Source organism: Anopheles moucheti, chromosome 2 (genome assembly GCF_943734755.1).
Source record: "Anopheles moucheti chromosome 2, idAnoMoucSN_F20_07, whole genome shotgun sequence".
Taxonomy (NCBI): Eukaryota; Metazoa; Arthropoda; class Insecta; order Diptera; family Culicidae; genus Anopheles; species Anopheles moucheti.
The window spans coordinates 48,325,167-48,348,821 of NC_069140.1; the positions used below are offsets into that span (position 1 = coordinate 48,325,167).

The window sequence follows — 23,655 nt, forward strand, 5'->3', positions numbered from 1 at the left end:
ATAGGTTCGTTCTTTCCAAACTTCAGTAAAAATATCAATGCTGATATCTGGTACGTATGGATATTGTTGTCTGGTACATCTTCATTTTCGTGTGTTACATGCGTGTATAAATAATCTTTTTTTGTATAACAAAAAGATAATTTCCAAAATAACAAATATAATATAATGAAAAGCTAAGAATGCTCTCGATTCTGGATGACCACTGTAAATACACTAAAGAGGATTTTTGCACTAACAGCGAGCAGATCGCTATTTCTGTCCTGTCTGGATATTTCTGTCCTGGAGCTTACGTTACCGGTAGTCCGTACAATGATACCCATAGCTTATGGTGCAGCCGGGACACACATGCGTCAGCAGTAATTCGCATTTGAAATGTACTACCATTTCAAACTGCACCACTGCCAATTTGAAGCACTTCAAAGCAGACCGAACAAACACGGACCGGTTTATTAATGCCAAATTTGATGATTGGCACATCGTTGTTCGAACATCGGCTACAAAGGTTTCGTCCACAGTGACGGCTAAAAGTATTCAGAAAAAATGAAAATTGTTACCATCGAAGTCCAACTCCAGCGGTCTTGTTTCGCTATTGTTTACCAGTGGTGTTTCCGCATGGTGATACTAAATTTGGTGCCGCACTCCTGGCACAACTCTGACGTAGCCCAGGGGGATTCTTGCGGCAGTTCGTCCAGCAAACGATGCAACAGCTGATTGGTGGCTAGTTTAAAGTTAAATATCGTTAATCCTTCCTTGTTTTCCGCTCCTAAGCAGGCGCCGTTCTTCACCAATATGCGACACAGTTGTGCCTGACCACGCATGTACGCTAGCAGCAGGGGCGTGTTGCCTTGCAGATCGGGACTGTTGATCGGATACTTTGGCATACATTCGAAGAATAGTTCCAAGATAGCTGCGGCCGTATTATCCTTGCCACAGCGACACAGCTCATGCAGCGGATTGCAGCCCTTCATGTTAACCGCTTCCGCGTTCAGTTCTGACTCTGTAAGCAGCTCTCGCACGACCGCAATGTGACCTTCGCGGACTGCAATGTGTAGCGCATTATTACCGTCTCCGTCAACGGCATCGAAATCAGCACCGTTCTGCAGTAGCGCCGATACGGCACCCACCGTACCACGCTCGGCTGCCACATGCAATGCCGTTTTTTGCGTAGCATCACGATCGTTTAACCGAGCGCCGGCCAGGATCAGGTTTCGTATCAACATTTCCTTCTCGGATGCGGCCGCCAAATGAAGCGGCGGTGTCTGATTAACATCGTGCACGCGCGAATTTACATCGACCTGAATCGATAGCAGAAACAATACGGATTCAAGATCATCTCGCATGATCGCCAGATGCAGAAAATTGCGTCCACGTTGATCGATCTGTTCCGCCGCGTTCGGCAACCGCTCAAGAATGTTCTGAGCCGCCTTATTGTTCCGCACTTGTAGCGCTGCTGCGAATGGAGTGTTGCCGGTTTTATCGCGAATCTTCAGATCGATACCCGGATGGCACAACAGAATGCCGATTATCTCTTCGTGCTGGTTTTCTATCGCAATGTGCAGTGGGGTCTTAAGATCACAATCTACCGCATTCACGTTGGCACCATGACCAATGAGCGTATGCAGCACATTACGAAGACCCCATTGGCAACATAGATGCAGTGGGGATGCTTTATCCTTTGCCTCATCACCACCCTGTCCCTGGGGACCCGGTTGCCGAGGTGAATCAAGATCACACCCGCTTTTGATCAGGAACATGGCCGCCTGCTCCTTGTTCTCGTCGATTGCTCGATGCAGCAGGGTTTGCAAACATCCGTCCGGTCCGGGGCCCCAACAGTCCGTATCGACACCGTGCCGCACCAACACCGAGGCAATTTCGAACTGTTCCGACTCCAGCGCACTCCACAGCGGACAGTCACCCTTGTTATCCGGTGCGCTAAGCGATACTCCACGGGAGCAGAGCGCATCGACAACGTCCACCAAACGACAGTGGATGGCGAGCTGCAAAGGTGATTCCTGATCTGCTGTGAGTGCGTTCATGTCGGCACCCTGACTGAGCAGAAAAACGGCCGTCTTTGAATCTTCCTTCAAAATGGCCTGATGAAGCAACGTCATATCCTGACCGTTGCGTGCATTTACATCTGCTCCTCCCTTGATCAACAGTGGTACCAGCTCGTTGTATCCAAGGCTCAACGCTAAGCTCAACGGTGAATCACCGAATGCATTTTTTAGGTTGAAATCTACCGTGCCCGGCGGGTTTGATTCTTTATATTCGATAAACGCTTCCACCACATCGGTATAGTTTTCCTCGACGGCATAGTGCAGGGCCGTTTTCAGCTCCGTCACGCCGGACTGTGCGTTCGGCGGTGCACCCTTCTCCAACAGGGCACGGGCAAGGTTTGCCAAACCCTGCGATGCAGCCACGTGTAGCACAGTCAATCCGGACCGATTGATATGACTAAGGTTGCAGTGTTCGGTAAGAAAGACGGCGGCATCCTCCAGCTGCTGTTTCGCTAGGATGTGCAACAAACTGTCGCCCGTCTCTGGATGGATGACACTGGAACGAGCACCACGTTCCAGCAGCCGGCGAGCCAATTCGTACGGTGGCCCATCAGTGTGGGGTGGCATCAGTGCCAGCTGTAAGGCACATTTTTCATCCTTCGTTCGCACATTCGTATCCACGCACGAGCCATCGGTTTCCGTCAACAATTCGTCTATCATTTCCACGTGCTGGGACATTATAGCAACGTGGAGCGGTGTGCTAAAATGTGTGAAAGAAAATAATGAAAAATTATAGCAATATTATAACCGCACGAATATTCAATCGCCACTGATCACTTACCAGCCCTTGCTATTTTGCATGTTTGGATCGGCCTGCTGCTTCAACAGCTGTCGTCCGATGCTGAGCATTTCACGATGTGTTTCCGTGTCCGTGCTGCGCTCCGAGTATGTGCAAACCAGATGTAACGCCGTATCCGACGTGTCTCTCGTGACCAGATCTACGTTGCAGCCTTTTTCCAACAGAAACTGTGCCGTAAAACTGTCTCCACGTTTAATCGCATCGATGAGTAACGTATTTCCCTAAACAACACATTAGAGTACGGTGCATTTCATTACGTTACAGTACGACGTAGGCGCATTACCTTACCTCAGTTGTATAGGCGTTAATATCAGCTCCACCAGTTTCGAGCAGTGTCTGTGCAATTGCTGTACTGCGACCCATGAGTGCCAGCCCTAACGGTAGCTGACCCTGTGGCGATAGGCTGTTTACAATTTCCTGTAGCTGCATGTAGAAACCACGATCAAAACAAAGTTGTATTAATTTTATTCCATTTTAATTTACAGATGAGTCGATGAGTTTACATTTTCTATTGAAAGATCTCGGTCCAGTGAAAACGAATTAAATGTGTTTTAAATTAATAACCTTTTTTAATCTGGTGTTTCTATTTACAGATAAACTAATTTCATAAGCATTAACATTTGTTATGCTATGGCACACATTTTCGTTCATGGTATGCTGTCGGGCTTAAGCGTGTTTTCGTTCAGTTATATTTCCCAACTCCAAACCAAATGATAATAATACGACGCATGGGTTCAATTGTACAAAGACGCACAATCGTTGGAAAGCGTGCGTGCGTTACGCTTTCACGTGTATGCTTTAAATGTGTCATCCCCTTGTGGGCCGATGAAAGCAGTCCATCGAACACACAACTGTACACATGTTATGCTAAAAATCTATTAAATATACAAACAGTACCAAACAGTTATTGAAACATTTCACTCACTTCAGGGTGTTCCATTCGACAATGGTGGCAATGTTGCTTGAACAAACACCAAATCGAGTGTAATTGTTTGTCGATCAATTAACAAATATGCCTTGGCAGCGTGTTGTATGTCACAAACAATTTCGACGATCGAAACCAGAACGTGATAAATTAACGATCATTAACATACAAAGTTTCTCGCCAAATGCGGAAACGACGTTCAGGAACGCTTATCCGTCAACAGCTCAAAACGGTTCCCAATAGGAAAACATTTCTAAATCCAAACATTCGGTATAGTTTTCTTCCTTCAACTGTTATCCTCGAACGGAATTTACATATGATCACTACACGATATTAAATGGCTAACAGCGGTTTTTGAATAATTCATTTTTACCAGTCCGTTGACTAGGGTCAAGGATAGTAGAGATATCTCGAAGGACAACGGCATCTTTGCTTCTCCAAAATGCGTCCGGTGTGTCGGCAGTGACGATGGCCGTCGGAAGGAGCCATGCGAGAAGATTCAAAACATAATTACCCCACCCATGTTGCGCTTCCGTGCTGGGCAAGAGCTGAGAGTGCAATGCACCGGCGCTGAGGGCATCCGACGTAGCTTCTAAGCACGGGAAAGCCGACATCGAAATGAAAGCCCATTCATTCAGCACTCCATCCAGCCGCCCGTACAGCTCCCTTTCGGAGTCCGTTTTTTTATGCGCCCGTTACACACCACTATCGGTGCTTGTTTTGTTCGATTGCCTTTCGCTACATTTTTGCCTTTTGGTTGTTCCACCATACACGCCAAAGCGTGGCATTCTCTCGTCTTGCTCTCCGGCGGTTCGACGTCGACGCCGGGTGCCGGGCAGAGCCAAGCGAACGAATATATACGTACACTCGGTCACGGTTCTCTTGCACCGGGTAGCAGCTTATGAGAGGAGATGATTCCGATTCAGTTGATGGTTGACTTTCACGTCGGTTGGATCGCCGCAGCATCGAAACGAAGCACGACGGTAACGTTTTCGAACGGTTGCCGATTTCGTTTTACCCGTAACTGTGCCTGTGTGTCTTTTAGTTGATATCGGGACGGTACACCTAAAGCCGTCTAACTCAAGCATTTGAAATACTCAGTGGCCGAAAGTGTTGCGGAAATTACGAACCAGCCAGCATAAAAATCCCGCAACTACCATCGATCGTGTGATAGTGGTCGATTAGTCATACTTTTTCTCGTCCGTGCTGAGCAAACCCGTCTCTGGAAACTCACGTCTATAATTAACGAAACCAAAAAAACAAAACAAAAAGAAAGGAAATCGCACCAAATCGACGACCGACCGCACGTCACTGCGAGGTTGCTATTTGTTTTTATTACCACTGGTCACACAACGCCACAACGCGGCACGACATCGACGGTTGGTGGTGGCGGGTGCAGTGCCGACCGTGACCTTGTTTGGGTTGAACTGTTTTCCTCCGAATTCCTTGCGCCGGAACCCAGAAATTGTATAAAGCAGCGGTTGGGTGTGTTTGGACCACGCGCGTGCATATAATACTGTGGTGACGGTATTTAAATGGTTGTTATGGTTTACAAAGGAACACCAATCATTAAACCATCCCATTAATGCCCTTTCGTCAGCTTTAGTGGATCGGAACACGTCAAATTTTTCGTACAGCGGATGTAGTTTAGAAACGTGTGGCGAATGCAAACACGAGCTTTATACGACGAACGATTTGAGGGCGTGGGGAAATAAGATCACCCTTACCGTCAGCGACATTCCACACACGGTTCTTCTAATTTTAAAACCGTCCGTGCGGTGCACTTTGCAAAAGAACAGACACGCGGATTCAGTCTTGGATATACAGCATGGAGCATTGTTTTACCGAATAACGGCGTCTACAGCAAACCCAGCGACCGGTGAATCTAACGGGAATACGTTATATATTGCGGCTTTAGCAACGGGTCGCTGCGCATCTTCGCGAGAAGAAAACACTAAGCGTCAACAATAACCATTCGCCAAGATTTCTCTCCTAATGCTCTTCGCCGCCCGCTGCTGGTTTTTGAATTTTCGTGTGCCATTTGCTTCGCTGGTTTCGTTCAAAGTACTTTGAAATATCTAGACTGCAAAACAGCACGATTCTACGTTACGTGACGATAGCAGGAGCGGCAAAATCGTGTCTTAACATCGGCTGCCGTTGCAGTGGTTCGGCTGCAAAGGTTGCGAACGCGTCTAGAGACGGAAGTAAGGGCAGACAAACGCAGGTCACACTACTGATATCAACACATTGCCCGTGCTCCAAATGGACCGGTTTAGCAGACAGAGCGGCAGCCGACCGGTGGTATTCGTAGCGTTACTTCTATTGCTTATTGCAGGTAAATATTGCTTTGCTCGTGTTTCTTCGAATCCGATGATCTTGTTGCGTCAAATTTCGCCGTGTCACTGCAGAGACGCACAGCAAACGGTACTATTTGCAGTTAGAAATAACTTATAAGTTTTGCTCGTTGAACGTGCAATAATAGGTGCGCGCATTGAATTGTAGGAATCTATAAGAAAAGTGAGCAAGTAATTAAAAGTTTTTGTTTAATTTTAAGTGCATAATGGAAATCACACCATCGAAACAGTAGAGGAAACAGCAATGTTATCAAACCTACGATACGATCAAAGCTTCCTTGCCCCAAACACCCTGGGGAGTGATGAAACATGATGGCAACGAACAAAAAAAAAAACAACCACAATAATCAACGAGGCCAGTTAAAAGATGGTATGCAAATTAACTCCTCCTCATCTTTCCCATTTTACGTCGCGATGCTGTGGGATGGGTTCAGTTTGTTGACCGGTTGTTTTAGACCGAGCTTCTATGCGTGGTGCCTCTTGGCCATGTTTATCATCAATGTAATGTTTGTGAAAGGGGAAGAAAGTGATCCCGCAAAACGCATCCCAGCGTGTTTCTCCTCAACCTTTTGTTGATGTTCCGCGAGATGTATCGTGTTTGATTTTGAAGATCGAACGTAATGTTGCACATTCAATGTATCTCAAACAATATGCAGCAGATGGGGCGCTATTAGTGGTACAGTACCAAAACCAAAAATAGTTTGATGACTCATCAATGGGAAGTTGCTAATGTGCTAAAATCAAACTTAGCGGGATTGTTTATACACAATATTTTTGGCCAAAGATAGTTACAGCTTGACTTAGATTACTCAAAAGCTTCATTAATCAATACTAACAGATGACCACTTATTATACTTTAAATGGAACTTAATTAACTTATTGAGATGTGGTGAATCATGAAACTATAGCTAACTTAACAACCCTATCTCAAGACTTCTCCCGGAACAGTGGCATGTGTAAAAGAGTGGGTGTTATCCGAGGGTTTCCAATGAGTCAGAATCAGCGTAGCGCTTGGCTGGTCGGCGGCATACATCACGCAAGGCATGTCACCAAAAAGGAAGCTATCCTCAGCCGCACCCGTGGGAAGACATATACATTCATTAAAAAAGCACATACAGAAATGTTATTCAACCTTCAAGCTCAACTTCCGTCGAGAATTGATCACATTGGATGTTGGCTAGCGAATTATTATATCATTGGTTAGCCAAATTTACAGAAAACGATACCGAAGCATCTGAATGTCGAAACAAACTCCTTGGTAATTATTAACTTTGGCCTTGCAATTCCTCTAGAACTACAGCCCTGACTTCCGCGTATTTTACTGTCGCATGGATGTTTCTCTATGGAGATGCTGGACGGCGATAAAGTGGAAGGTTGCACTACTGTGAGCGAACGCTTTGCAACCGCGAAAGCATTGGTCAGCCGAGTGATTGAATGCACTGGAAACGAGTTCACAAACTAGAAGCAGTATCGGCCAAAACAGGTTTCCGTGAGCAGGACTGTACGAATACTTTCGAACCAGGAAGCCATCATCCATGATCGGCAGGCAAACTCGGTTCCTGCGCGGTGCAAACGTGAAGGGAACTAAAAGGGATCACTGTGTCGCAGTTCGAGGGATACAAAGAGGTGTACATCTTGATTCGATATTCATCGACTTAAAACCCCTGGGGCAGACTGGCCAATCGTTGCTAACATCGATCGTCTTGAAGCAACCTCCTTTGAACAATCAATGACCGATCCCGCAGCGAAATGCATCTCTCTTCCATTTGGCACGCTTCAACTGGGACAATTAGGGAATTGGGTCATAACCTGTTTGTGTGCGGCATTGTGCTCCGCGTATAACCTAGTGTCGCGGCACTTTGTATGCGATGGTTTGTGACCTGTTCCCTATTACAATGTTTAATCAGGCGCCATGGCTACGGTCAGCCAGCGGCGAGTGATTGTGTTGGGACACAGTTGTTGAACTCAGACCCTTCCTTACTCCACACACGCGCGTACAGTGAAAGAACGGAAACACCATCTCACTATCACAGTGTACGCCATGTACGTTCCATTTCGAGTGGCAAATGTGTATATGCTGCGTGTTCCGACGATTTTTCTACACCAATCCCTTTTTCGGGGGCAGGTTGGAACCGAATACGATAACCTTCTGGAAACATAAGCCGTAACATTGATAGCAACTGGCAGCATGCTACTTGACGCTGTTCGTGACGCTTGCCTCAAAGTCACACTCATTCGATCGCGTAGTGAATTTATTTGATCACTTCTAGAGGGCGATCTATCCATAACACGAAAAGGTTGCAACACGTACGCTTTATAGCAACACGAGTCGCTTAAAATAGAAGCTTGCCGAATAGCGAGATCGAGTACAGTGACGACCTAGATCAACACGTGTGAAGTTTTGCGTATGGTTGTTTTGTATTGTACTAAAAACGGCAACGGCGAACATTAGTTTGTAAAGCAGAAAGCAAAAATCGGTTTCTAAAAATAATGAGTTTTGGCGAGAAATTAGCCTCATGCGTAAGCAGTACCACTATTAAAGCACTTAAAAGGACTAGCTTTAAAGATCGAAGCAATAATTGTTGTAATATATTTTAGAGATTCAGTACCGACTGTATAATGGTTCCCCCCAAAAGCAACATTATTGCCAATATTATGGCCATCATACGTTCGATTCCGAATCATTAGCCACCCGATGGATAACGTAGCTCGGTCCAAATGGGCGTACGTACTGGATGGTCACATACTCTGGTGCTTTATCATACTGCCTTAAATGCAGCAGCCCTTCACAGCCCGTACCACGACATGTGTACGAGCATCGGGGCTTAACAGTGAAGTGCTTTGTGTCGCCTGTCTGACTATGTAACGTGCTTTATCCTCAATTCTACTCCAACAGAGACTTCCAATCGTCTTCGCCTGAGAAAGTGCTACATGCAACCGCGCTTGGTAGGGCGAGTCGTTCGAAACCACGGCTTTTGGTAAGACCGGAAGTGGTAGGAATCGTTTACCAGAGCATTAGACTAACGAGAGAAGTGGTCTTATACGCCCGAGAGAGCGTGTGGAACTTTAGTACGAAGTATCTCTCACGCTTCCGATATCGATGCACCGGAACCATAAACGCGAAGATGACGAATAGAATTTGTGTGTGTGTGTGTCAGAATTCTAACGTCGTATCATTCATCCATGAATGAATCAAACAACTAAAGTGCTGGGTGGGAAAAGTGGGCATCTTGGCGAGGTAGGAAACACTCGAGCTAAACTAAACGAAACAAAGTGCTGGGTGCGTGCTCCGGGCGGAAATGTTGATATTATCGTACTGTACACGTACCACGTTTCTTGGCTCTTGCATATGAAAGCACATGTCAGCTGTAGCGATTCCAGAACTACAGTTGGACACAGGGAAAGAAAGGAAACTGCAATCGTCATTCATTGAATTCTTGCTCTAATGCACTCTCTCAGACAGGTCCACTTCTTTTGGGATTGCCTGGGATTGAGTTGAAGTGTTTTGCTGCATCCTCTGTAACATCATGCATGAACACGCACGTGGCCAGCAAGGAATTACTTGTGGAGATCCATGAAAAAAGGGGTTTTGTCTCTCGATTGAGGACGCTTAGCGTTAAACACTTTTTAATCACGTACTGAGAGCGTCATAGACATGTTTGGATTGCAAAAAAAAAAAAATACGGTAGGTTCAGAACATGTGCTAGAACATCAACGATTGATATGAAAGTCGTTAAAATAATCAAAGAGGAGTTTGATGTTTGAAAAAGCGATCCACTTATGAAAGGCGGCAAGATAGAGAAGGTTCCGAAAGTAGCTCGACGAGCGATTTCGAGTAGTTTGTAAAAAAGTAATCTTAAAACCAATGAATCCATAACGAAGTAATAAATTCAGTTTATAAACAATAACACATGTTCAAAAATGATATTTTTTATAAACCGTCCATAATTAGATTGCGCTTAAAATGAAATAAATTTCCGATTTCTATCTTTTTTTCTTCTACTCGACCACAGAAGTGGAAAATGTGATGGGGATAAAATGTTACCACTGCACCGTGGCACCTCCGAGTCGGCATCAAAATAACACCAAAACGCAGCTATGCTCCAAATTCGACGAATCCAGCTACTATGAGGTAGACTGCCCTTGGTCCACCATGTGCATGAAGCGTATTTTTAAGCTGAAGCTACTAAAAGGCGAACAAGAGACGGTAAGCCGTGGTTGTGCCCAGCAGAAAAACACGGAACAGGTAAGTAAACTGGCACTGAAATACATCGTCCGTTTCAATAATGCATATTTTTCACTTTCGCTAGGTTTACAAATCCGGTTCCTGGACGCCGCAGCACAATATCGAGGAGCCGTATACGGAGGGTTGCCAAACGATAGACGATTCAATGTACTGTTTTTGCCGGGGGTCTCTCTGCAATTCGGCCACGAAAGTGTCAGATAGAGCCAATTATCACACGGACGCGATGGCTGTTATATTTGTGTTTAACGTGATGAAATACATTCGCAACATAGAGCACTAAGCACTGAGCGAACGGAAAAGGGAAACAAAATAATAACTATAGACAGTAAGTGATCGACAGGTTTCAACATCTGATCATAATGTGATACTGAAGTGCTGTCCCACGTGACAATGCTTCAAAAACTATGCCTTGACTCTAAGTGCGGCAAAAATAAAACGATTTGTTGTATTGTTATGCGAGTTTTGCTAATACGGACTAATGTGTATACAGGTAATAGGTATGAATGGAATAAAAACAAAATGCGTGATGCACTTACCGAACCGTTGTTCTCCACTAAACACAAAAATACGACATCTTCCCGAAGTAACCGGACGGCAGCATGGAGTGGATATTTTGTTTTGCTTTTAAGCATTTTATACAGCAGCGCACCGGACATATGCTCGAAGTCTTGGGGCGTTAGATCGTCCCAGTGCGTCGATATGAGACCGGAACAATATTCTAACAGGTTCGCCGCACCCACTTCCTCCGCCACGCAGTAGAACCGTACGCAGGAACGTACCGAGACGGATGATACGAGCGCACGTTCACAAAGTCCCATCAGGCCGGGCAGCTTGAAACGATGGGACGTTTTAAGCAGCTCCAGTGCAAGTGAATCGTGTTGCAAATCAACCACATCCGTGTAAATCCAGCGTAGCAGTGCATATCCTACATCCGCATCCATATCGGACCAATCTGCAACGGGAGGATTGGTGAAACGATTAGTACTAACGTCAATTATAGATGATGTAAGAAATCATACCTAATTCACTCTTGTCCATTAGCACTTCTTCTCGCCACTCTTCACTGCGAGCATTCAGCACAAACTTATGGGCGGGCATCGTTTTTTCCTTTAGTTTGACTGTAATATCGGAGTAGGTTGTTCTTCCGTAGAGTGTGGCCACCGTCATGACCAGCCGCGATATGAAGCTGCTAAACTCGCCGGACAGATCATGATCTTCATTTGCCGCTGCCGCTTGACTGTATTTACGCTCTAGTTCGGCGTAGCTCTTCTGCAGCTTCGTGTACTCCTCCTTCAGCAATTTCAGATGCTTCTCCAGCTTCACCGTGTCACTGCTAGCAGCTGCCATAGTATGTAATGGAGAGAAATCAACAGATTATTGTTTTGTTTAAAAATGTATCAAATCATAACGGCAAGATGTTCGTGCAACGTGCTAGTTGTATTGTCTACCGCTAGCAGCGCTGCTTGGTTTGTTTATTCTTGATAACACTACATCCGATCATCGGTGTTAATTTGGAAACAGAGAAACGCCCTTTCTGCATTCCACGCACCGTTTCTCCCATGCCCTTCTGCTGCATGTACGGATTGTGCGGAGCTTGTGCTATGCTCATTGATTGCGATTTACTACTTTTTCTATGCCACATCGTCAACTGGGAGGATGCTTCACTTCTCCGGTACTCTTCCGCGAGTTTCTCTCTACACACCAACACCGTGCATTTGTCCAACAAACTGCAATCATCACTTCCGGTACTTAATTTCTTATTTTTTGCTGTGATTCACCTGTGTGACACCTGTTAGGTCTTGCAATGGCAATTCGGCAGGAAGGAATCTTCTACAGAGAAACCCACCCCACATACAGAATTCACTTCCAGTACACATTCTATCTACCTACCCATCGTATCGGCGTTTTGGAGCACAGCACGAAAGCTTCGGTTTCACCTTGCGAGAGGACGTTATGCGAGTGGGTTAATGCCGAGGAAGTGAAATAAAGATGCCAATACAATTATGTACAGAGGGGCGCCGAGTTTACTACAATAACATGACTACGTTTTTTAGGCACACACTTGTTTGAAGCGGATGAGAAAACACAAATTCGCTGGCTGACTTTCGGCTTTCTATCAACATAGCAGAATGACAGCTCCTTTCAATCAATCGATGACAGATGCAGCATTTCAATCTGGCCGTTGCATTTCATGCTGGGAGCAAGTGAAAAGAACTCATTAATATAATCTATGCTCATATATGATTTTAATCATAATTACGTAAGGCGATACATTACTTGAACGTTTCAACATTGGCTCATCGGTTCGTTATTTACCTAATTGGTTGCAGTGCATTTATGTTTTAAACGCAAAGATTCCAAAATATACTTCATCCGTACATTGGCTTCTGGTTCGATAAATAACACTGGTTTCCTTTATTCAAACAATGTGATAACATGTTTAGCTCACTTTGTGAAGGATACATTTTCGTTTATGTAGAAGAAGAATCATCAGCAAAAATGGAAGAATCATCAGAAATCAACCAAAGCTGGTACACAATGTAACAGAATAAATAGGCAAACATTGATTAAATGAGGATGTTTGGAATGAGTCATGTAGAAGCTTTTACAGCACTCCCCGTAGGACGTCTATTATATCGCTCGGACTTCACCGATCGCGCTTCGCTACTGGGGCTGGTCAGTATTCGTGCTGGCAAGGACATGGATTTGCATGCTTTTGGTCGAGTTGTAGATCTGCCCGGGCGGAAACGGTTGCAAACGAGAGTGGGTATCATTTTTGGATTTGTTCGCCGAAATGTACTTCGACAGGCGAATGTTGGGCAGTGGCAAAAATCCGGCCGTTAACGGGAGCACATCCAAAGTAATGCTGTGGCTTTCAACTTCTTCCATGGATATGACTCCTGTAAGACAAACGGTGAAATGAGAGTGAACGGATTTGTGTTAAGAAATTCTATGACTCCTATGAGCAATGGAGAACTTTATGCTTACCTGCCGTTCGACCAACAACTGCCCACATGTTTTGATCGGTTAGAACTTCGTACATCAGATCTGAATACGGATTGTCATGTACTTTCGAGATGCGCAGATTTAGGTGACACACGGAGTTCACACGGCATAATTCTTGCGGTTCTACCTTTGCGCAGATAGTGAACAGCGTAGTGTAGTCCATCACGTCGAACGTAACACTGTACGGAAGGTAGTTCCGGCTTTCCTCCGGTAGAGTGGCATCGGCAAATCGCATCCGGAAGTCCACGTTTACAATCGGTAGTTCGGTTTCCGCCTTCAGTGCCTCTACCTGAAACTCGTACAGATACGAAATCGACAGCGCTTTGCTCATTACCGTATCCTGCTGCTCGGGTGGATTAATATCGATGATAGTCACTCCTTCGGCCGCACATGTCATGCGTGCATCGCGCAGTACAAGCCGATAGTCGCTGACACCTTTTAGAACGACTTGCAGAAATTTGCGATCACCGGACGAATGTAACCGGCAGGATGCTATGAGCGCCGGCATGAAGTGAAGCGGAATTGTTATTTCGTTCCGACTCCACGGAACTTGAAGAGATACCTTTTGCTCGATCGCTCGTTCTTCCCGCTTGCCGGGAAGATCACAGATCGCTTCTAGAGCAATGGTTCGCTTTTCGAACGGAGCAAAATCGGCCAATTGTACAACCAATTCTTTTTCGAATGGTTGACGTGTTTCTTCCGCTCCGAGGCCGACAGATTCCGTTAGCCTCATTTTCAGATTCTTTGAACAGCGTATGGTCGCCGTGGCATCCTTTGGAAAACGGAAACTGCCCGCCGAAATGACTAATTCTACCGGCTGCTCCACACCAGCGACAAGGTTCACAAAATTCATTGTGGCAACGGACGCCTTCGTGATAGTTTCAAAGCTATTGATCGTGCATGGCAGTGCCTCGGATAGAAACTCTACCGTGTCTACTTGTATTGACAGTTGCCGGAAACTCCAGGTTCCAACGCGTGTAGCTTTCGTTTGAAGCGTAACCGTGTTACGACCCGGTTGCAAAACGAGCCGTGTTTCGCTGCAGACACAGTTGGTGAAGTCGGACCGCTGTGTCGGTGATATCTTGCGCCGTGTGCTACTGCTTCGACGCACCGGTTGCTTTGCGCGATTGTCGCATGCCACCGATGATCCCGCCAACGTATTGTCCTGCTTATGATCGAGGTGCAGTTTTATGGGCAATTTTGGTCCAACTTCCCTTAACGCGTTCGTTGCCGGTGTTGCCGTCGGTTCAAGTGATTGCTTTGCGTTCATCTCGAACGATAGCAACACTTGTTCAGCTATTAGTTCGCGTGGAAAGTTACTTTCCAAGTCGAGTGTAACAAGTATGAAATCATCCTGAACGATAGATGTGCTATCTAGGCGCACGTTCACCACAAGGAAATGATCCTCCAGTGTGCTGATCACGCTGAGCGCATTTATATCCATATTGCGCACGGATTGTAGCGTTTTAAGGGATTTCATAAATTCGTCAAAGTAGAATGTTCTTACTAGTAACTCCAAATCCTGACAGCATGCGATCGTGCTGCATGTTTTCGTGTAGTTCACATTGTCCTCCATCTTTCGGTAGCATGAAGCCAGATCGAGAAGCGTCTGGCTTGCAAGATAGTGCCAATTTTCCGATTTCAGTTCGCGCAAAACATCGGTAAAGAAGTTTACCGCCTTTTGTGGTTCGTTGAGCGTGATGTAGAAATTTCCGAGATCCAGTCCCACCAGTCTGGCTGATCGTAAGCGTGACACATGCTTGTACGTGCTGATAGCCAATTCACTCAGCTCGAGGTAAAGCTTTGTAAATGCCTGATTAGAACCGAGTGCTTCCTTTAGCGTATCTGTGGCAGATTTTTTCGGTTTTCTAGCCGGCGAGTGGGCGGATTTAGTGTTTGTGCGATCGCTGATTTCCGGCTCGAGATTTCGTAACCCTCCACTGCTTCCCATCTCTGGCACACTGTCTCCCATTCCCGCGGACAAGTGCACCACGGTGTGCAGTTGCTCCGAAGTGGGAACAAATCCGGGCAGTAATCCGCACTGTTTGCCAAGCATGTACAGCTTCTCTTTAGCCAAGTTCCAAATCGGAGCGGAAAACTGGGAGCATTTGTAAATGTCTTTCGATTCCTGAACTTTGTCGCACAGATTTAACACCTCCAGTGCGCAAATAAATTCCCAGCACGCAAGAGCACCTTGTGGAGTATCCAGTTTCAAGGCATCGATTTCACGCAGTGTGGAAAATAGAAAAGGAAGCAATCGTTCGGCTATTTCCCACGGTTTACCGGCGGCATCCAGCAACATACACTGCCGTTCAAACAGGTAGCTGCGGAATTCCAGCAGCGTTACATTGCAGGAGATAATTTTTTCGCGCGTTTCCATCATTTTGGCTGGATTGAGCGAGATGCCGTGGAACGCGTACAGTGGTTGGTCGAAGATGTGAAGCCATTTCTGTTTCTCTCCAAAAACGGAATTCAGAATAAACTGCGAGAACATTGCGTCTAGCTCGTCGTACTGTACCAATGCCTCCGGGTACTGACCGAGCATTTCCAGTACAAAGGCCAGTTGTTCTTGCAGTACAAAATAGTCGATGAAACTCCAATTCTCCTGTATGCGGTTTTCCCTGTTCGTACGAATAAGTTCTTCGTACTTGACGATGGTTCTGTTGTAGCCCGTCAGCATAAGATGCCGAATGCGCTGCAGCAAGCAACGAAACGATTCTGTGGCTTTCATTTCAAACTTGGCAGGATTCAGGATGGACAAACATCGGTCTCCATTCTTCGAGGCAAAGTCTAGTCGTATCTTATCTAGCACCGTTGTGCGGGGTAGGATGTTTTTAGATTTTTTCATATCCAACGTTTCGACCAATAGAATCATCCAATCGGTTACGTTATAGTTGTTAAGCACCTTGAGCCATTGGTCGATTTCCTCCTTTACCGATGCCCGGTATGCTTCGATGTCGCTACATTCTGTCACGTATATATGCAGTACCGGGTGATCCACGATGTTCCATTTGCCATCCTTGTACTTTTCGAGTACGTTCTGATCGAACGGCTTGAAGGTGGCTTCGACGCGAACGTTCTTCACCGGACGCCCATACGATCGTTTCCATTCCGCTGTGTCCGATGGTAAAGCGGCCACAATGTGCGGTTCGAGTGTTTTAAAAACCCGACCATCGCCGGAATCTGTGGTCGGATGAGAAAGAGTAGAAACACGTAATGTATTTTTTTCTGTTTACGTGGTCATCCCCAAACCAGTACGGCCCTTACTTACACGTCAGAATTGGTTTACAGTTCATGTTATATCGCAAAATGATCTTTGGAAAGTAGGCTAGAGAGAAATGATGTCGTTCTTGTTTCAGATCGGATGTATTCAGCACCTAATGTTCACAAACATTTTGAAATAAACACCAAACGTACGGACTGCGACGATTACACTTTCTGTCCAACAGGAATGTAAATAAACTATTGCACCAAAGCGATTTGACAGTGGGGTGGATACACAACTCGCTGTTCGACCAAATTATGTTGACACAACAATACCAAGAACAGAATATAATGCACACTTTAAAATACAGTTTAATTAATGTAATCATTTAACGAGCAGTGTGCTTCGCCATATCGTTGGATAACTATAATACAATTGTTCAAATAGCACCTTTTCCAGGGTGATGTGTTTTCGCTTCATGTGTCCACAGCTTCGACATCAAATGTCAAACAAATTGTGCCGAACGTCAACACAGCTCAAAACTCCATGAAATCGTATTGTATACAAACAAACAAGTTGGCAAAACGAGCGACGCACGATGAATTCGTCTGCAGAGAAAGAAATTTGTGGAATTTGCGGGACGAAAAGGCCCATCTTATATCGCAACCTCATGAAGGTTAAGACGAAGTTTTCAAGCACCACGGTATTTCAGTTGTTGGAACGTTTTTCTGAGCGGAAGCTTTCACATCGAACCACCGACTTAGTAGAGTCCGGTGCTTGTAGCGATTGCTATGCCAAGCTGAACGATTACGATGCCGCTTACACGAAATCACTAATCATACAGCAAGAGCTGACGGATCTGTTGCAAAACGGTAACTTGCGTATACTTGAAGACGTGCAGGAACTGCTAGAGGAATGTGTGGACGAGGGCAAGCACGAGAACAAGGCTAACGAAATCAAATGGGTTCCACATCTGGAGCAACCTAGCGAGGCTCGTGTGGTTGGCGACAAAAAATCAACATTCTCTATTGCTGGTTTGTCAACTGTTCGCGTTTCTATGAAATGCAACGTATGCGGAGAACTATTTAACAACATAAACGATATGAAACTACATTCCCATGATGAAGCGAACGGAGTGGAGGAACTGGATGAACGGGCAAGGGAATCCGCAGTACCTTCACCGACGCTTGTCATTGAGACGGTGCAATCGGAAGGTACATCCCCAGTTAATTTTGATGATGATGATCCTGACGATTACATGGATTACACTATCAGCATAGTGAAAGCGGAATTAGATGAAGAGGAAGCACGTGTGGAATATTACTCGAATGCTGGGGAATCGGAAAACAATGACGACTCGGAACCAAGTGAGCAAACGGCTGTACAATTTGAATGTTTTATCTGTGAAGCCAAGCTTGAAAGTAAACATAATCTTAGGGTAAGAAGCAATGTGTATATATAACTTGTAAAAGTAAAAAATAGCTCAATTTTCCTCGTTCACATACTTCCAGGTACACTTCAAAACGAAACATCCGAGCAGTGGAACGGAAGGAAACATATGCAAAGTGTGTGGCATTTCCACCAAAACCCGAGCGGCACTTGCAAGCCATTATGGAAAGCACGTTCGGGAAACACAGTTAACGTGCGAACTGTGCGACAAAAAGTTCACCCAAAGAGCATCTCTGCAGCGCCACATGGCGATCCACAAGGGAGAGAAGTTGTACCAGTGCGATTTGTGCGGAAAACAGTACCTTCACTATTCGTCGTTCTATATGCATCAACTGGTGCACAAGAACGTACGTAACAAGAAGTGCAGCATCTGTGGATTTTTGCTGCGATCAAATTCTCATTTGAAACGACACATGCGGGTAAGTCTAATTAATTACGCTTATTTTAAGGCCACAGTTGGTAACTAATTCAACCCTGTTTGTTCCCTTTTAGACGCACTCCGGTGAGAAGCCCTTTGCTTGTCCAGTATGCGATCAAAAGTTTTCGCAAAGGTATGTTGTAGTCATAATACATTTGTTGGTTATAGTTGAACTTTTATTTATTTCATCGTAATACTAGGTACAACATGATGCAACACCAGAAAACACACAAAGGCATTAAATGGCGATCCGACAAAACGTTTAACTGTACCTCTTGCGATTACATTAGCGGTCGCAGTACGTTAATGAAAAGACATATGTTGAAACACCACGGCAAAGACATGAGCACGTTAAAATGTTCTAAAGCGACGGAGGAAATGAAGCAGGGGGACGGAATTGCAACCACCTAATGAGAGCTAATTAGGTGACCTAATAGTGGCACTGGAAGCGTGTGTTTATGCGTATGCCACAGTTGATTATGGTCCTCAGAACGAATTAATAAAATTTGCTACTGTTCCTCTCGCTAGAATCTGGTCACAGTAGAGCACCTTGCTGAAAAAACCTGCCTTCATGCGTTTTATCTATCTATTAATCAGTATCGATAAGTGTACAATGATAAGAGCACATGCTTCAGCTCGTTCCACAGTACTGCAAGGACACTGACGGGCACAAGACACAGATTTCGAGGCTAGGGCGTGGCAAATGAGTGACAGTAAAATAATGGACAGTGATTGGAATACGGAAATTTACCGAACGATTCCCCAAATGGAAATTGCCGAAGCTCCCGAGGTAAGAAAGATTAAATGTTTGTGTGGTGCTTCGCTGGCTACAAGGTGGACAAATGATATATTTATCTGCTTTTTCTTTGCAATCAGACGAAGGAAACTTTGGCGCGTAACGATTACATCAAACAGAAAAATCCACAGGGCAATATGTTCGTCCAGAGTATGTTCGATATGACGCTAATAACGATTAATTTTTGTCAAATATGCTACATCCTTAAAGTTGGGCCAGGTTTAGGATGGTTGTACTACTTTCTGCTAGGATTGTTCGGTGTCTCACTCATATTGCTAGTAAGTAGCAAATGTTACGATTACGTGACGCATACGTAGGATTAATGATATCTGTTTTGTCTTTTTAGTTTATGCACGGATGTATGGGACTGTGCGGATGGTTGAGATGCAGCAAACCTCTTCCTACCAGTTGTTTCAACTGTCTGTACAACACATCCATGTTTCTGGTTGTGGCAGTGTACATAGTAAACCTCGTCGGCAATGTACTGATGCTGAAAGAAGCCGAAAATAAGTGTCAATTAATGCTAGAGCATACGAAATCGATCATCTCTCCGCCACAAGATTTACCGCATTAATCTAATTTTTGGGTGAGTGTGCCATACAGAAGCTCTATGCATTATTGGTGAAATGTATTGTAAATTTATGTAAAAATAAATAAGTGGCGAATCAGGCTTTAGCATAGCATAATAAGCATAGATATGCTGTGGAAAATATCTTTCGTCAAGTTAAGAATTCTGTGAATACATATTCGATTATTATTTATCTAAATGCATTGGAGATGATTTCGGTTGCGGTTTTAATTAGTAATGCAGCCGACTAATCTTTAAATGTTCATCAAGTTGTCTTTAATTAACTTTGCTGTGTGTCTTTAATACTTTCAATAAATGTGTCCCGCAGTAGCAGGGCACGATCACGCATTACGTGCGAGCTGTTCAATGGCATCCTTTTGAAGTCGATAAAAGTGCCAGCACTCAGTTTCCGTTAAATCCAGCGCACCCATTCGGCGATAAAACTTTGTGGCGGGATTCCAGTTCAGCACATGGAAATCGATTCTCGAGCACCGATTATCCAGCGCGTGTTTTGCTAAGGCACGAAAGAATAGCTCTCCATAGCCATTACCACGGTAGGCCGGACGGATGTAAATATCTTCCAGTGCGAGAGTTTTTCCGCGCCATGTTGAGTACGAGTAGTAGCAGATAGCGTATCCAATCAATTTCCTATCAATATACAACAAAAGAGAATGAAAAAAAAGCATTACCCAATGTCTGTATCACCGGTGCCCGATGGGTGGAGCGGCAGAATATGTAGTAATAATTGGTTCCATGCCGTCAATGAATAATCTCAAAATTGTGATTGACTTTCCTTCAATTGTAAAGTCGCCACCGCTTGTCGATCATTCGAAAAACGCGCAAGAAGACCAACCATGATGTGTGTGTGTGTGAAAGAAGCGAATGGACGAGAATTGTGGTTAAATATGCTTAATGATAAGATAAGGCAATGCAACCCTCTCCATGCAGCTCTCCGTTTTCCAGCGCGTTCTCTCACAACTTTCGCTAACGAGTGCGTGAAGTAGCTGTGTCCAGCGCAAATGTTGACAACGGCGACGGGCCGGGCAACGGCAATGACGCCCAAAACGCCCTCTGAGCATCGGAGAAAATTCATCGAAGCCATGTTTGTTATCTACAGCTGTGCGGTTTCGAATCCCGAGACCGTTGCCGTAGTTGAACGGCCCTAGGGCAGTTTCCCTTCGCATGGGGTTTCAATGCAACGACGCTATGCAAACACCGACCACTAATCGAGCACATTATGGCTGGACCGTCGTCCCGTCTGCCCACCAGCCGCCGTTGGCGTTGGTAAGGCGAAAGGATCGAAGGTTGCCGGGTCCTGCAGCAGCGCGCGATCACGGTGCGGGTAGGGAACGATAGAAAACAAACAAAGCCCAACTGATAGGACATGACCGAGCCGGGCGAGACGGGATACGACTGGAACCGCGGGTGACCTGAGCGGGGCTAGGAAGCGAGAAGAAATAACGACTGTTGGAAATCAAAACACCACTGGCAGCTCCGGATCGTGCTCCTGACGGGCAGACAGAGCCGGGCAGTAGTGTAATCTCTTATCAGTGGCAACAGAAAACAGAACTAGCACGAAGCAATCATACCATCGCACACATCGTCTCATTACTGTGCACAGCCCAATGATCGGTGAGCTGGTGCCGCTTGTTGGAAACTTTATGAAAAAGAGGCGGCCACAGTTATTGCCTTCGGTCCTCGGTCCATCGGTGCGGGTACCCCCACTGTAACATCCCGTACCGAACTGCTGCGCTCTGCTTGGGCACTGGAATTGAAATCATCAGCGCGCGGTACCATATTGCGCGCTGTGTATTTATAAATAACGTCTTACCGGGTTAGAGGTCTCGCGTTTGCCGGATCGACCGATTGCAATGACGTTAGCCGCTCCTGATTAGCGAGCCATTCCGGGTCGGCAGGAGCTTCCAGCACAAAACTATGAAACACTGGTGCACCGTCCGCTGTGCTCCGCTCCTCAAATCCACCGTCCCGCATCAAGTCGCCCACGGTCAGCTGGGGTCCGTCAGGCATCTTCTCGAAGTCAGCCAACTCCTAGCGCGAAGTAGTGAAGTGTCTTCTTGCTCAGTAAAAGCAGCCGATACGCAATCAACAACCACACCGAACGATGCACCGTACCTGTATCATAGCGATCACTTCCGGCAGATCGTCTTTCTGCGTCCGCCGTACGATCACACCGTTATCCTTGTGGGCCGTCGCCATTGCGCGGTCCGGTTACCGGCTACCGGGTCCCGGCACGTAATTGCGGAAGCGCAATAAACTACGTTTCCGTTCCGGGGAGATCCCTTTCTAGCTCGGCTGGCCAGATCCTGCCGTTTCTGCGAACGGCACAAGACTGAACTGCACAAGAGCCGCCGACGAAACTGGCGCTGTGTTGATAACTGGTTGAATTGAGCGGTACTATCAAATTAGTTTGTAAATTAAAATTTTATCTTATCAGTGCACGCGGCCGCGCTTTTCCCCGTTTGCGCCGCCGGTTCCACCATACCCGCCGGTTAACAAATACACACGTACGCCCGCTGGCTACTAATCAGCCCAGGGTTTGCCGTCTTTGGTGACGCCTGCTGGCAGATGCACCGGCCGCCCAGCCGATAGGGCAAACCGTGCGGTATCAGAACCAGAACCATGTTAGCCTATCAACAGCTGTTCGATGACGTGCGATTCGCGCCACGATTCAGCAGCACCAGCGTTTGCACGGTAATGGGCCGGAAAATTTGCCAACTTCCTTCACACGAGCACCGGGTGTCTCGTTATCGATGTGTCAAACTCGATCACGGGACGCGATCAGCCCGTTTGGGAGCGATCCTCAGTGGCGGCCGGGAGGGAGGTTGGGGTGTATGGGCAAGCTATCAAAGTGTGTAACAGTAGCACAGTCATGGTTCAAGTTCAACATTTGAAGCTTATCATATGGCCGGGAGTGGGAGGCACAAGTTATGCAACCGATAGCTTATCACACCTGCTCTGGCTGCTATCAGCAAAAGGGTACTATCAAAAACCAATACCAGCCCCTCTGCGGACTGTAAAAGAGTTGAGGAAACAGCAATTGTTTGGCTTGTTGTCGGCGAACATTTTTCGGAGATTGCTTCGATTTAGGAACTGTCGCATCATCAATCATGTGGACGCGTTGTCATTCAAGCATTTTAAGCTATTTCTATGATAGCACCGGGATCTTAACACATTTTAGCAGGATATTTTAGCGATTGTATTAACTTCGATTCCCGAATATAAAAGAATATATATATATAATTTACTACAGAAAGCGCCTTGTTTTGAACTAGCTGACCCAGGCTATGAATAATGTGCTCGACGAGTCCGTGCGTTGATTCAAACAACTAAAAAAAAAACATCATATTCCTTCACTTCATCATTATCTTAATGGCTGCCGGCATGTGAACAACATGCCCCAAACACAACTAGTGACGGGTGGGGGGGAAGATGCTGAACCTTAACATTAATTGGACGATCGATCTGTACGCGCAAGGAATTTTGTGCTTTTTAATATTGCTGCCGTCGGAACGGACGTGGTGATAGGGCGAAGGTTTACGAAAAGGTCGCGGTAGAATAAAAAAAAAACCATAAATAATAACACAGCGTTTTCTGAAGCGGCTACCAAAAAAAAAAAAAACGCTCGAAACGCGCTCTGGAGGATGTCGAAATTTGAAACCATTAAAACGTTATCAATATGCTTGAATGCAACGCAAGAAGATTTGTGTAATAGAGATTGAGTTTTTTTGTTTGTTTGTTTGTTGAGACATTCATTCTAGTGCTGTTGCTCCGCATAAACCCGGACAGCATTAACAAAATGGCGTCATTAAAA

General features: G+C 45.6%; 6 protein-coding genes across 7 annotated transcripts; 3 read left to right on the plus strand and 3 right to left on the minus strand.

Annotated features, from left to right (window-relative positions):
* Window positions 1–52: 52 nt before the first annotated feature.
* Window positions 53–12,410, minus strand: LOC128308079 (rabankyrin-5). Of its 2 annotated transcripts, XM_053045456.1 has the most exons (7): window positions 12,272–12,410; window positions 11,401–11,721; window positions 10,918–11,333; window positions 3,145–3,279; window positions 2,839–3,077; window positions 598–2,757; window positions 53–521 (listed from the first exon to the last, which is right to left on the minus strand). In XM_053045456.1, the coding sequence occupies exons 1-7, from the start codon at window positions 12,273–12,275 to the stop codon at window positions 386–388; spliced, it is 3,411 nt and encodes a 1,136-aa protein (XP_052901416.1). In that variant the 5' UTR covers window positions 12,276–12,410; the 3' UTR covers window positions 53–385. The 2 variants fall into 2 exon arrangements, with proteins under 2 accessions (XP_052901416.1, XP_052901417.1); XM_053045457.1 differs by lacking the exon at window positions 12,272–12,410 and having other exon boundaries at window positions 3,145–3,273; window positions 11,401–11,728.
* Window positions 5,509–10,915, plus strand: LOC128308102 (uncharacterized). The gene is made up of 3 exons (XM_053045458.1): window positions 5,509–6,116; window positions 10,149–10,381; window positions 10,446–10,915. Exons 1-3 carry the CDS (start codon window positions 6,044–6,046, stop codon window positions 10,659–10,661), a joined length of 522 nt encoding a protein of 173 aa, XP_052901418.1. The 5' UTR covers window positions 5,509–6,043; the 3' UTR covers window positions 10,662–10,915.
* A 370-nt stretch (window positions 12,411–12,780) lies between the features above and the next one.
* On the minus strand, window positions 12,781–16,745 carry LOC128310585 (trafficking protein particle complex subunit 10). Its single transcript, XM_053047266.1, has 3 exons — window positions 16,659–16,745; window positions 13,370–16,570; window positions 12,781–13,281 (listed from the first exon to the last, which is right to left on the minus strand). The coding sequence occupies exons 1-3, from the start codon at window positions 16,681–16,683 to the stop codon at window positions 13,046–13,048; spliced, it is 3,462 nt and encodes a 1,153-aa protein (XP_052903226.1). The 5' UTR covers window positions 16,684–16,745; the 3' UTR covers window positions 12,781–13,045.
* Window positions 16,746–17,152: 407 nt separating this feature from the next.
* Window positions 17,153–19,012, plus strand: LOC128297246 (zinc finger protein 616-like). The gene is made up of 4 exons (XM_053032856.1): window positions 17,153–18,030; window positions 18,104–18,460; window positions 18,534–18,592; window positions 18,660–19,012. Exons 1-4 carry the CDS (start codon window positions 17,191–17,193, stop codon window positions 18,868–18,870), a joined length of 1,467 nt encoding a protein of 488 aa, XP_052888816.1. The 5' UTR covers window positions 17,153–17,190; the 3' UTR covers window positions 18,871–19,012.
* On the plus strand, window positions 19,004–19,932 carry LOC128297247 (uncharacterized). The gene is made up of 3 exons (XM_053032857.1): window positions 19,004–19,249; window positions 19,336–19,533; window positions 19,602–19,932. The coding sequence occupies exons 1-3, from the start codon at window positions 19,163–19,165 to the stop codon at window positions 19,827–19,829; spliced, it is 513 nt and encodes a 170-aa protein (XP_052888817.1). The 5' UTR covers window positions 19,004–19,162; the 3' UTR covers window positions 19,830–19,932.
* A 150-nt stretch (window positions 19,933–20,082) lies between these two features.
* LOC128297744 (thialysine N-epsilon-acetyltransferase) lies at window positions 20,083–22,173 on the minus strand. Its single transcript, XM_053033436.1, has 3 exons — window positions 21,957–22,173; window positions 21,655–21,872; window positions 20,083–20,471 (listed from the first exon to the last, which is right to left on the minus strand). The coding sequence occupies exons 1-3, from the start codon at window positions 22,038–22,040 to the stop codon at window positions 20,165–20,167; spliced, it is 609 nt and encodes a 202-aa protein (XP_052889396.1). The 5' UTR covers window positions 22,041–22,173; the 3' UTR covers window positions 20,083–20,164.
* Between the last annotated feature and the right edge of the window lie 1,482 nt (window positions 22,174–23,655).